Raw genomic sequence first — 13,577 nt, 5'->3', positions numbered from 1 at the left:
CTCCTTCCCATTTCCCCTGCAGCCTCAAGGTCATATGCTCTTTCCTACTCTCCTTTCCCCCGTTATCTCAATTTTTATGCCTAATTATAAAATTTGGTTCTTTTAATTTTTTTTTGTTGTTGTTTGGATAAGGGTTTGCCAATCTTTTTTATGTTTTAAAAAAACCAAACTATTTCATTGATTTTTTTGTATTTTTTTCTTTTCAATTTCATTAAATTAAGTCCTGATGTTTTTATTTTCCCCAAGACAGGGTTTCTCTGTGTAGCCCTGACTGTCCTGGAACTCACCCTGTAAACCAGGTTGCCTTTAAACTCAGAGATCTACCTGCTTCTGCCTCCCGTGTGCTGGATAATTCTTTAATAAGGTGTATGACATGTCCTGATCTTAATATTTATCTCCATAGACTCCTTTGAGGTTTGGCTTGTTTTGTTTCTCTAAGGCTGTGAGGTTGTGCATGATTAAGCTATTTATTGGAGTGCCATTTTTTGATGTAAGAATTTATATCTATGACCTTTCCTTTTAGTGTTATTTTTATTATTTTCTACAAGTTTTATTTTCATTCACTTCTAAGAATTTTAAATTTTCCTTTTGATTTCTTCTGTTACACATTCATCATTACATACTGTGTTGTTTAATCTCTATGAGTTTGTGTGTTTTCTACACTTTTTCTTGCTGTTGATATTTAGGTTTATTCCAATGTGACCAAATACAGTGCAAGAAGTTACTTCAATTCTCTTATATTTTTTGAGACTTACTTTGAGTTCTAATATGTGATATATTTTGAGAAAATTCCATGTGTTTTTGAGAAGAATATGTGCTTTGTAGCATCTTGATGGAATGCTCTGTAGATATCTATTAAGCCCATTTGTTCTATGATGTCATTGAACTCAGATGATTCTCTTTCTGTTGTTCAGATGACCTGTCTAAGGGCAAGAGTGGAGTAGGTATTGAAGTCACCCACTATTAGTGTAAACACACTGTAAATCTATGTTTTAGTTATCTTTCTGTTACTGTGAAAAATACTATAAACAGAAGCAACTTAAGAGAGATAGTTTGGTTTAGCTCACAGTTCAAGTTACAGTCCATCTTGCAAGGAATTCAGAGCAGTATGCACTTGAAGCAGCTGCTCACGTGACAGTCACAATTAGAAGAGAGCAGTGAAAGCATGCATGTTTTTTAATTCCCCCACTTATGTGACCCAGGATCCCAACAAGGGAATACCACCCACAGTAGGTGAGTCTTCCCGCTCCAATTAAAATGATCAAAATAATGCCTCCGAGGCATGTACACATCTACCAGATAATCCTAGATTCAGCCGAGTTGACAATTAATACCAATCATCACAATCTGTGACCTTATAGTGAGTAGTATTTGTCTTTAATGAGATCAAGTGCACCTGGATTTGATAAATGTATGTTTATAATTGTAATGTCCTCTTGATGGATTTTTGCCTTTAATCAACATAAGGTGTCCTTCTGTCTCTCTTTGGAGTAGTTTTTGTTTGAAGTACACTTAAACAGCAATTCCTGATTGCTATCTGATTCCATTACATATTATATATATTACATATTATATATATATTATAATAAATATACACTACATACAGTGCTTTTTTTGTTCTCTGCCCTTAGGGTAGTAATTAACATTGATGATGGGGATGGGGTATATTCCTTAAAGTCAGCAAAGAGATGGTTCATGGTTTTGTTTAGTTTTATTTTTAAAATAATATTTTATTAAGTCTTTGAAATTTTCATACAGTGTATTTTGATCACCATCACCCCAGTTTTTCCCAGATCCACCTTAGCCTTCCTCCCCATCCAGCTTCTTGTTTTCTCTCTCTTTCTAACTCATTCACTATTCAATACTCTCTTTTCAAATCCATCAAGCCCAGTTTACATTGACTACATTCTCTTGGGTGTGGGCCCTACCCTGGAGTATGGTCAATATATTAGAGCCTACACCATTAAAGGAAACCAACTCTGCCTTTGCTAGCAGCTGTCAAATGTCAATCATCTCCCCAGCTAAGAGTGGTTATTACATGGTCACCTCATCACACTTCTTGCTGGGACTTCTGACTTGAGTTTTCTCATATCCTGTGTATGCTGCCACAACAACTGTGAGTTCCTGTGTGTATGCCTCCTTGTGTCCAGAAAACCCCATTTCCTTGAAGTCATCCACCACCTTTGGCTCTTACAGTCTTTCCATTCCCTCTCCCATGATTAGCCCTGAGCCTTAAGTTGTGGCATAGATATCCCGTTTACTGGTGAATATCCCACAGTCTGTTATTCTCTTATTCCAGTGGTGGATCTCTGTGAAAATCACTATCTGCTGAAAGAAGCTTCTCTAACAAGGGTTGTTTTTCATCAGCACAGAGACTGCACTTTAATCTGCTACTGTTTTAGCCAGCAAAGGCAGCTCTACAGTTATTGGCCTGATTCTTTGGCTGCTCAGGCTGTGGCCTAGCAGAAATTCTGTTCCCATAGACACTGGTTGTCTTGCTGCCAACTATAGCATTTACTTAAATCTCTATTGTTTTATTTACCAATAATATTAGGGAATCAAAGCCTGGTGTAAACACCTGCTAGCTCAGGGAGATTGAGTAGCAACTAGTTGACCTTCTCTCTTTGCTAACATCTCTGAAAGAGGGTATCCTTCTGCTCTACCAAAACAAAAGAACCCACTGTAATGGTCTGTCCTGTTGTTCCTTTAAGAGACAAGCCCTGTCTACTCCCTCCCCCATCTGCTGAAGCAAAACTGCCAGTCCATTCTCCCTTTCTGTCTTTCTCCCAAAGAGTTAGCTGCTGTTGCCATGGCTCCCCCCCATTTCTTTCCTCATCCCCCTTCTCCCACTCTCTCCCTTTTCCTTTCATAACCCACTAAATAAATATCCCACCTCACTCTGCATGGTGTGCCTATTGGTCTATCTCTCACCCACTGTGGCTGCTGCTCCTTGTAGGACTGGTTGCTCTGACTGGGTCTCTCACTGACCATGCAGCCTCCTGCCTAGGACTCGCTGGCCCTCATGGCCCATGGGCCACTCAGGAAACAGCACCATTTTATTTTTACCATGGCACCCACTCTACACCAAGTCCCTCCCACTTACTTCCTGTGTGTCTCTATCATCTTACAGACACTCTCTGATTCTCTATGATTGCATTCTGTCAACTAACTGCTAACTGGGCCTCTTGACCCAAGGTTGACTTTATTTAACTAATGCAAATGCAAACTTGGGGTTCACAGTGTGTTTGAATAGACCATACAGGATTGAGTGATATACTGATCTTTGGGTAAATCAGTAAGTCATAAGTTTAAATGCTATGTCCATTTAGCAGAATAATAGTAGTAGAAACTTTCTTAGGGCCTTTGGATGTTGGCCACATTAATAGTGCAAAATATTTGTCCCACCTCATGGAGTGATCCTTAGATCCGGTCAGAAAGTGGATGATCACTGCCATAACATTCGCGCTATTATTGCACTAATGGGCACATCTTGACAGACAGGTCATTATTACAATATGCAGGGTTCATAGCTGGGAGAGACTGGTGATTACTTTTCTCCTCCCATATTGTGCAAACCATCCTCTAGCACTATTAATGTTATCCAGTAGGGGTGGAACTTCCAGATCAGTGGCTATTTGATTTCTTCATGTTTGTGACTCAAGTATACGGTGTCTTCAATTGCTGTCATGTGCTGGAGGGTAACCAAGAGCAATGGGAATATCATGTATTGTTTGTGGGAGTTATGGGATCCCATTGGCCAGAAATTCTAAGATTTCTATTGCTGGTACTGGGAACTTTTGGTAGTGTATGGTATCAAGTTGGAATTTTGTTTGTCTCCCATTATAGGGTAGTTCCATTTAACCTCTTTTTATATATGTATATATTTTTATGTATGTATCTATTCCGGTAGGTTTCCTCAGAAAGGCTTTTATTGTTAGTCTCCCTCATTCCCTCCTCTACCTTGCCTTTCCACCTCCACCCCTTTAATCCTTCTTATTTCTATTTCTTCCATTTATAACATTATGTTCTATCTCTCCTTGCTTGACAGGTTCCTTTATTAGTTTCTTAACTTCTATGGGTATTTTAAACCAAACACCTATATCCAAAGCTTCAAAGTTAATGTCCACATATGCGAGAAAATGCTATCTTTGTTTCTTTGAGTCTGTGTTACCTCACTCAGGATGGTTATTTCCAGTTTCATTTATTTATAATTTTTGCACATTTTATAATTTTCTACCCCCCTTGGCCCACTTTTTCTTTTTTTTTTGTTTTTTTAGAGAGTGATTTTCTGTGTAACAGTAGTGGTTGTCCTGGAACTCACTTTGTAGACCAGGCTGGCCTTGAACTCTTAGAGATCTGCCTGCCTCTGCCTCTCTCTTTTACCTTTAATTGGGGGATTAAAGTTATGAACCACCACCACTGGGCTTAACTGTGTTTCCTTTTCTTAACACCTAAATAGTACTCTACTGTGTAAATAAATATGTCACATTTTTATTGTCCATTCATTCGCTGATGAACATCTAGGCTCTTTTTAGTTTCTGGAAGTTGTGAATGGAGAGACAGTGAAGTAAGGACAAGGATCTCTGTGCTGAGATTCAGGCTGATAGAAGACTTTCTCAGCAGAAGCCTTGATGAAACGACAGAGAGAAAGCTGCTTCTGCATGTTGGTCAGGAGGAGACTGGGCAAGGTCTGAAGCTGGAGGCATCAAAAGAGCTAAGGGTTTTTTTTTTTCCTGGAACTTTTCTTTTCCCCTGGTAGAGACTGGCAAGGCCGCTGTATGCTTACTCTGTCATACTTGATATATCTTGTTTTCCTTTTACACAACATTGCTTTATTAGCTTCCTGTTGACTTTGTCCTACTGTGTAATAGCTTTCTGCTGACTCTGACATGTTTCTCCTTCCACCCTCACCCCCACCCCCCACTGCAGTCTGTATTTAGGACATAGTACTTACCAGACTGGCCTTGACCTCACAGAGATCTACTTGTCTCTGCCTCCTGAGTGCTGGAATTAAAGGCCTATGCCACCACTGCATGGCTGATGCTGTACTTCTTAATACATTTCTTTGTATGAGCTATAAACTTGTACAAGAACTTTTGATCCAAAGCTTTCCTGTCTTCCTATTACTTCTCATATCCTGGTCCTCCCTCCCAGAAACCTCTTACTGGTCCAGGTTATCTCTGTAGTAAGATACAAAGTTCATTGGGGATGTTCTCAAGAGTGGTATAACTGGATCATGTGGTAGATCTATTTCTAGCTTTGTGAGGAACCCCTGCATTGCTCCAGTTTTCAGAGTCCTCTAGACAAGGACTCTCTTTTTCATCTAATCTCCTATTTAGTGTCTTTTGGTTTGAGAATTGAGGCTATTAATATTCAGTGTTATTATTGAAAGTTATATATTAATTACTCTCAGTTTATTGATGTAATATTTGTTTTTTCCTAATCCTTATTTGTGTAACTAGTTTTCTGTGTAGCTTCTTGCATGGGTTTGTTGTTCTCTTCAGTCTGAAGAATTTATTGCAGTATTCTCTGTACAGGTCAATGGACATAAGTTCCTTAAGTCATCTTTTTTTAAAAAAAATATTTATTTATTTATTATGTATACAATATTCTTTCTACATGTATGCCTGCAGGCCAGAAGAGGGCACCAGACCTCATTACAGATGGTTGTGAGCCACCATGTGGTTGCTGGGAATTGAACTCAGGACCTTTGGAAGAGCAGGCAATGCTCTTAACCGCTGAGCCATCTCTCCAGCCCCCTTAAGTCATCTTAATTATAAAAAAAGCTTGATTTTCCTTTCCATGATGATAGAGAATTTTGTTGGGTATAGTAGTCTGTCTTGGAGCCAATGATGTACCTAAGGCTGAAATATAACATTCTAAAGCCTTCTCTTTTTAAAAGTGCCTGCTGAGAAATCAGCTGTTACTCTAATGGGACTGCCTGTACATGTAACTTCATTTTTATCTCTTGCACCTTTTGATACATTAGTTGTTCTGTTTTGATTCCAATATGGTGTATAGAGTTTCTTCTCTGATCTTATCTGTTTGATAGTCTATATACCTATTGTTCCTTGGTAAACATTTCCTTCTTTAGATTTGCAGATTCTTGTAATATTGAAAATATTTTCTATGCTTTTAGCTTGTAACTATTTTCTTAGCATCCCATAGATCTTCCATATTCCATCTGTATGTTTTAAATAACGTATCTTTGTTCTTGACAGAATACTCCAATTCTTCTACCTTGTCTTCTGTCCCTATATTCTGTTCTCCCTATGGCAATTCTAAGGGTGAGGTACTCATCTGAGCTTGTTATTTAACTTATTGAAACTTTCATTTTACTATTTCAGTTTTTTATTCATATTTATTCTATGTTTTAAAAATTATTTTATTTTAAATTATGTGTATATCTATGTGTCTCTATGTAGGTATGTGCACAGGAATGCTGGTGCCCATGGAGGTGCCTAAAGTGAGTGCTGGGAGCAGAACTTAGAGCACCTCTTCATTGTTGGACCATCTCTTTAGCCCCCCCAGCATTTCTATCTCTTGACTAAATTCTATTTTTATAACCTTATTTCATTTAGCTCTTTGTGTTTTCTTAGAATTCATTCAGGAGTTTATTCACAACCTCTCTGATTTCTTTAGATATGTCTATAATCATTCTTTTGAGTTATTTGTCTGGAATTTTATTGAAATCATTCTCATTGGGGTCAGTACTGTGGGATTAGTATTTTTTTGGAGGAGACAAACTGTCTTTCTGTTCATGTTACTTTTGTGTTTGCATTGGTACTTGTGCATCTGGGAAGTTTTTATTTAAGTCACTTTTCCTCTTTCAGTGTGAGTATCTTCAATGTTCTGGAGAAATTAGTTTGAGGAAGTGTTGAAGAGTCATTTCCTCTATAAGACACTTTTTAAGGCACTAGGCTCTAATCCCATTCCGTTCATGAAAGTAGAATCCTATTTGCATTTTGCTGCATTAATTACTATCTGGGGTAGACCTTTCATGAAAATAGAGTTATTTATTTTATATCAGCTACAAAACCATTATTCTAAAGGCACCAATTGCTTTGTTTTGGAGTTTAAAGAGACACTGACAGTACTGTGTGATTATTTCATCAGATACTATGGATATTCATGGAAAGCAAAATGAAGGGAAAAAATCCCACAGTAAGAAAGACTAATGAATAGTATTGGTTTGATAGAAAGCATGGGGGAAAATTGTAAATAGTAGGGGTTGCTTTAAGAGCAAGGAAAGGAGGGTGAGATAAGGGAGTCTGACCAGAAGGCAATTTGAAAGAGGTAAAAATATGTTGTAGATAATGTAGAACAGTTCCATTTCTCAGGAGTTCAAGGAGACCCCTCAAACCAGGATTGTTTCTGGTTTTTATGAGAGATGAAAAAGAAAAAGGAAAGATAGGAAGAGGAAAAAAGAGATAAGGCAGGACTTAGACGTCCTTTAAAACTGACATTGGGTATTAAATTAAAAAGAAATGGTTGTGATGGGGAGAGAGAGTTTGTGGGGACATAGGACAAAAATCTATCTGGCCTGGTGGCTTTGAGAAGCCTGTCTTGCCATGGGAGATCCCCTGTGCTCTGAACGCTTTATCACCTAGCCACCCAGTGCCAAACTCTTTCATCCTGTGTCCTCAGAAATCAGATACTAGACCTCTACTCCCTGTGATGGGAGCCCCTTCAGTGGCATTCTCAATTTGGGTTTTCTCAGATGAATTTTCATTTCTACAAGACGGAGCTTCCACAAGTGTGTAAACCTGAAGTTTAAAAAGAAACACATTTGAAATGGGTGGTGGTGGCACATGCCTGTAATCCCAGCATTCAGAAAGCATAGGTAGGGAGGTCTCTGTGAGTTTGAGGCTAGCCTGGTCTACAAAGAGAGTTCTGGGACAGTCAGAACTGTTACACAAAGAAACTGTTTTGAAAAGGAAGGAAGGAAAGAAGGAAGGAAGGAAGGAAGGAAGGAAGGAAGGAGGGAGGGAGGGAAGGAGGGAGGGAGAGAGAGAAGAAAGGAAGGAAGAAAGAGAGAGAGAAAGAAAGAAAGAAATTTGTTTCTCATATCATGGTTGAAGATATGTCTCTGCTTATCCAGCTGAACATGGATGTTTTGTACAAGCCAGAGGAGCCATGACTGTCTCTGTGAACAGATGGCCCCCTAGTTTCCCTATCACAGATATCTAGAAAAGAAGATGTTTCCATGTACAAGTGGGTGGATGATCTATGAACTCATTCACAACCAGTAATTTTTCCTCCAGGCTCTTAGGTTAACTTCCTGTAGACCAAACAGGAGTGATATAATCTCTTCAACAGCCAAGCCTGGTCTTAACTATTAAGACCGAGAACATTGTTAAATAAAACTATACCCATTTTCAAAAAGGAAAATAGCAGCTGTGACTTCAAAGCCTACCATCTTACAACCATTTAACCAAATTATTGCTCCCATTTAAATAATATCCAAAAGCTATAGAATAAGCATATCTTAAAAACAGAAATAAATAATTACCAGGCAGGGTGACATACATGTTTAATCTCAGCATTCAGGAAGCAGAGGCAGAGTTTGAGGCCATCTTGATTTATAGAATGAGTTCTAAGCCAGCCAAGAGTACAGAGTGAGACCCTGTCTTAAAAAAAGTGTGTAAATAATCAAAAAACAAACGAGAGTAACCAGGCAGGCAGGCAGAATGAACACTAGATGGGACCCCGAGGAGTTTAGGAACTCAAGTATAACTGCCACCTGCTTCCTGGCTTAGGGAAGTCTTTTCTCTGTTTTATCCCTTCATCTATATAATAAAATATTCAACTAAATTGTCACTTCTCCTGTCTCTAATGTTCTACCTGGAAACAGTAAACAAAAATATGCAAGAGGGGTAAATAATGCTCGCTATTGTTCTTCTTAAGGGAATGGAAATAGTGGAGAAAACCCTGGTGACTCACAAGGAAATCAACCAGGACTGCTGGCGGCTCAGAGGACGAGTTGAGACCTGATGAGAGCCCCACCTGCTTTTCACATTCTTCTCAGGCCCAGCACCAGCCTGAACTCAAACCAGCCAGTGAAAGGGAAATTTTGGAGTGAGGGGCAATCCTGGAGGAAGAAGGGCAAAGTCCTGAAGGTCATTGCTTCAGGAGCTCTGTCCTCATCAGATAGGTTGAGCTGAAAACAGAAATATAACCAGCTTGAAAGAAATGAAGAGGAAAGGTACCCTACACATCAGGTGCTCAGGGCAGTCGCATGGGCCAGGAAGTCAAAGCAGACTTTGACTCATGGAAGATGTGCACCTTAGCTTTCTTGTGTCATTTGATCTAGAAAAGAGAGTAGTGTAAACAAGCTGAGCTCAACAAATACCTCATGTCATATTCACACATAGACGGGAGCTAGTGACTTTCTCACCCAAACAGGATTTGAATTTGGATGCTCCAGTAAGTCAGTATCTCAAAGATCACGCCTGTGAGAGGGTAGCCAACTCGGAGCGCTGTAAAGTGCAAAGCATCTACTCAGGGCTAAGAGAAGAAACTGATGTTTCAGTGAGTACCTCATTCTGATAGAGGAAGGCTTTCTCAGAGAGCTCCTTTTTCTATTGCCCACATCCACATTCTCATCTGTTCATTTGATTTTTGAAGGTAAGTTAATTTAATGAAACCTGTAAGCTCCAACTGGGCCACAAAAATTTAGTTTTGGGAAATCTCTTGTTCATTTCACCCTTGTAGTGGAAGGTTAGGTCAAAGGATGCTTCGCCTTCCCGCAAGGCTTTTCAGCTAGGACCCTAGGGTGAATCTGTAAGAGGAAGGCAGCCACTTGGGAATGAGGACTTCAGAGTCTCTCTCACTAGGGAGTAACTAGGCACTTCCACCTCCAAGCCACTGCTGGGAACCTGCCTGTACCCCCTCCCTTCCTTTAAGTGGTTTCACTGGAACAGCAGAGGAAGTTTTAAGCTTGACAGTCATTCCTCCCCAGAAGCAACCTAAACCACCAACGCCAAACACCCACAGCTTCAGCTGCTACCCCTTAGCCACCAGCAAGGTACTTTAAACTGAGGCTCAGTTTTGGTCAGCAGAGGAGGGGTGGAAGGAGATAGGTTTCTGTGGGGGAGAAAGCCTTGCATCTAAATATTTGTGGAATATCAGCTTCCCGGCTATTGCATTGACTTGCTGTCCCAGAGCGACACTCTTGGCTTCTCGTGAGTAGCAGTGAGCGAAAAGAAAGCGGTAAACTGATGGAATCGGTGACTGACTTGTACAGCAATGGAAAAATGGTGCAAGTGCTCATAAATATGGGTTTGGGGAAGTTCCTTAACAGTCTAAACACCAAGATTAGTGTATTTGCCCAATAGCTAAATGAGATTAGTACCTCTTATTTCAGAGTAGGACTCTTACGAGAAAATACGCTTGTGAAACGAAGGAGCCTCACCAGCTCACGCACTTGAGCTGCGGGCGGCACGTGGAGGTCAGCGTGGAGCAGTGGGTCACCAAACCCAAGCCGAACTCGACAGTGGCAGCAACCCCTGGGTCACCATCTAGTTAGCAGATCAGGGTCGTTGTCCTGTGCCAGTGCGAAGCGGAGCATCACTTTTAGTACTCGCAGTACTGTACTAAGCCCGGCCGCGAAGGGGTGGACCTGACGTGGGCTTTGACAGGCTAGGAGTGGGTGTTGGGACACTGCAGAACTCTGCGGATTGGACCGCTCCCTCTCTCTCTTGCCCTTATTCTCCGCCAGACCGGATCGGCTGGTTCCAGCGGCTCACCTAAAGGAATTTGGGTGGCCCTCCCTCTCCACGGAGTACCCAGCCAGCCCTGCCGCGATAGCATCACACTGCACACGCCTCTGGGCAAACGAAAGCCAGGAGAGGAAACCGATACTCGCCTGCCCGCCCAGGCTCTACCCCCGCGCGGCTTCCCTTTGCTAGGCAACCACACCTCCCACCTTCGGAAACTAGCATGGAACCAATAGTAAAGGTTGGAATTTCAGGAAAGCACCTGGAGGCGCTGCCCCACCCCATTCTCCCAACTTCTTCCTTCAGATCTTTCCCCCTTACCCCCCTCCCCGATTCTGTCCCTCCACAACACTCAGTAGCAAACATTTATACAGCTGACCATCGCCAACAGGCGAGAGTTCTAACAAGAAAAAAACAGTCTCTTAGCCCTATTTTTCAGAAGATGAGTCGCATGAAGCCACCTACCTAGTCATTTATTTCCTAGGATTCTTGGGAGTGGTCTTAGCTCCTCCACGTGGCTTAAGAACTATATAAGGAAGGTTTGTCTGTTAATAAGCAGCTAGAGGCTGCTCCCATCTCACACCTCTGCCGGTTTGAAGGCTGCTAGTTTTAGCAACCACCTTCAAGGCAACTGCAATTCCAAAGTTTCAATCCCCCCCCCCCCCCCCCCCCGCCTGCTGAAGACAGAACTCAGGGCCTGTCAGATGGTAGGCAAGTATACCACCCCAGTCCGCAGGAAACACCAGAGTTTCAACAGTCAATGTTAGAATTTAAAATATAAAACCCAAGCATTAGACAAAGGAAAACAACAAAATGATATAATTCTGGAGGGAATTTTCACACAGTCCATCTTCAGGTTTATTCCTTTTCCATATTTTATTAAACTTGAGTTGTTGCTTAAAAAACAGCAGCATTATCAAAGACTCATCTGTACAAACATTTTACAAAAGAGAAGGTTACTAGTATCAGCTCCATCAAGAACAGGCAGAAGAATAGATACAGTTCAACAGAGATATCTAAAATGTATTCAGATATTGGAAACGCCTTTTCCTCCCGTACAAACGACGGCGGATGAAGAGCACTGCACAGGCTCTATTAGTGAACTTCTCTTCTTTCCGGGAAGATGAGGAGTAGACGGATACCAACCCACAACAAAAAAAGCTCTGCTTTCCCATTTCAACTGATTTAAGTCTTTATGTGGATTCAAGTCTCTGGGAAACACTTCCGGGCTGTCTGGCACTTGCTTCTTAACTAAGTCACCTAGCCCACCTTCGCTTAAGTTCCTGGTCAGGTTTCTATTGACCAAACAAGGAATTTCAGAAATGCTTCTTTCAAGACCAAAGGCGAGGAGGTGAACTGAACTCAGCATCTAGCGAATTTGTTTGTGAACAGAGAAGGAAGAGGTCAGAACGGAGAGGAAAATTACCTCCTGGCCAAGAATCAACCAACAGGCCATCCCATTCTGTCTGGGGTGATGCGGAAGTCCAGTACCTGCTGGACATCTACAAGCTAGGTTCGCGTCTCATCTCCCCCAGCTCCTTTAGCTCCACCTTTCTGTACTTTCCTGACTTCCTCCGGTTGGTGATCACCAAGACGACCACGCCAGCCACTAGTGCCACCACAACCACAACAATGACAGCGATGAGACCAGCGGTGAGGCGCTTCATGGAGAACTGGGGGGGCTTCTCGTCCAAGTAGTAGATGAGGGTCCGCTCCACATGCAGGGGCTCCCCACGCACCTGCACATCCAGGCCGCGGAGACCAGTGAAAAGCGACTCGCCTTTGATGTCCCTCTCGAAGTAGTAGGCGGCGTCAGCGATGTCCACGTCTCCCAGACTCTTCTGCGATGCGTTCTGCCGCAGCTCTATCTGGATGGTGGGCTCCTCGTAGTGCACTGCCGACAGAAAGTTGGGGCGCAGCTGGTAGCGCTCCTTGAAGAGCCGCCGCAGCTCAGAGTCCAAGTCAGAGTGGTTGAAGGCTCTGTCGGTCGGTCGGTGGCTTAATTCAATGAGGATGTGGTGGGTGCGCACCAGTTCGTCGCAGCGCAGGCTCAGGTCGCCCTTGTCCGTGCGGCGCACACCCACTGAGTTTACACACCAGCACACCGAGGTCTGGTTGCACTGGCGTGCCTTGAAGTGACCTTTATCGTCACACTCTGGGTCGTAGAGGCCATCGTTGTCGACAATCGCATGCTCGCTAGGCTTCACCAGGGTGCGGCCGCTCTTCTGGGCGCTCATGCGGGCTTTGAGCAGCAGGCACTTGGAAGTCAGTGTGGAACAGTTGACCAACACCTGTGAGCCAATTGCCCGGCATTGGCAGGCGCCACCTGGGCTCTCAGAGCTGCAGACGGTCATCTTGTTGGTGGGACACTTACAGTCGGTCTGTGCCACGCAAAAGCGGGTCACCACCGCCAGCAGCAGCAGTAGTATCAGAGGTGCTAACTCCGAGCCCCTAGCCATGGTGGGGTGGAGGAGAGCGTACTTACAGCTACTGACCAGGAGCCGGGATTCTGAAGGATCAGACTGGGTAGGACGTTGTCGGCGACTGCTGCCAGGCCGCTCCCTCCTGCTCTTATATCCTCAGGGACCTGCAGGACTGGTTAGCCAGTGACTCATCCAGTGGAATCTGAGAGGCGCTCCCCATTCCCAGGTCCCACGAAGGAAGCCTCCTGAGATAGAATCAGGCAGGGGAGGCTGCTTCTGCCATCTGCTGACCAAAAGTCCACAGAGGAAACCAGTACTTACCTGTCCCCACCCTGGAGACGCTGCCCTCTTTATGGCTCCAAACCAGGGGGTCCCATCTTTCTTAGTGCAGCCTCCTGAGTTCCTCTAAAGGCCCAGCTGCTGAACTCCACGCCCA

At 42.8% G+C, this 13,577-nt stretch overlaps 2 protein-coding genes across 2 annotated transcripts in view; both read right to left on the bottom strand.

The window, feature by feature from the left end:
- Il23r (interleukin 23 receptor) overlaps positions 1-12,087 on the bottom strand; it is a 146,624-nt gene extending 134,537 nt beyond the window's left edge. The window contains exons 1-2 of the mRNA XM_075982152.1: positions 11,988-12,087; positions 10,415-10,520 (exon numbers count right to left, since the gene is read on the bottom strand). Of these exons, the coding sequence (XP_075838267.1) occupies positions 10,415-10,520; positions 11,988-12,087 (206 nt within the window). The remainder of the gene's footprint in view (positions 1-10,414; positions 10,521-11,987) is intronic.
- On the bottom strand, positions 11,555-13,357 carry Tacstd2 (tumor associated calcium signal transducer 2). The gene has a single exon (XM_075982051.1). It carries the CDS (start codon positions 13,175-13,177, stop codon positions 12,221-12,223), a length of 957 nt encoding a protein of 318 aa, XP_075838166.1. The 5' UTR covers positions 13,178-13,357; the 3' UTR covers positions 11,555-12,220.
- Between the last annotated feature and the right edge of the window lie 220 nt (positions 13,358-13,577).

Source organism: Microtus pennsylvanicus, chromosome 8 (assembly GCF_037038515.1).
Source record: "Microtus pennsylvanicus isolate mMicPen1 chromosome 8, mMicPen1.hap1, whole genome shotgun sequence".
NCBI lineage: Eukaryota > Metazoa > Chordata > Mammalia > Rodentia > Cricetidae > Microtus > Microtus pennsylvanicus.
Note: the sequence above shows the minus strand (reverse complement) of the source record. Positions and strands in the feature narration are given on the sequence as shown.

Excerpts from the sequence above, each read along its gene's own strand:
- Tacstd2 (XM_075982051.1), bottom strand. The coding sequence starts at position 13,177 with ATGGCTAGGGGCTCGGAGTTAGCACCTCTGATACTACTGCTGCTGCTG.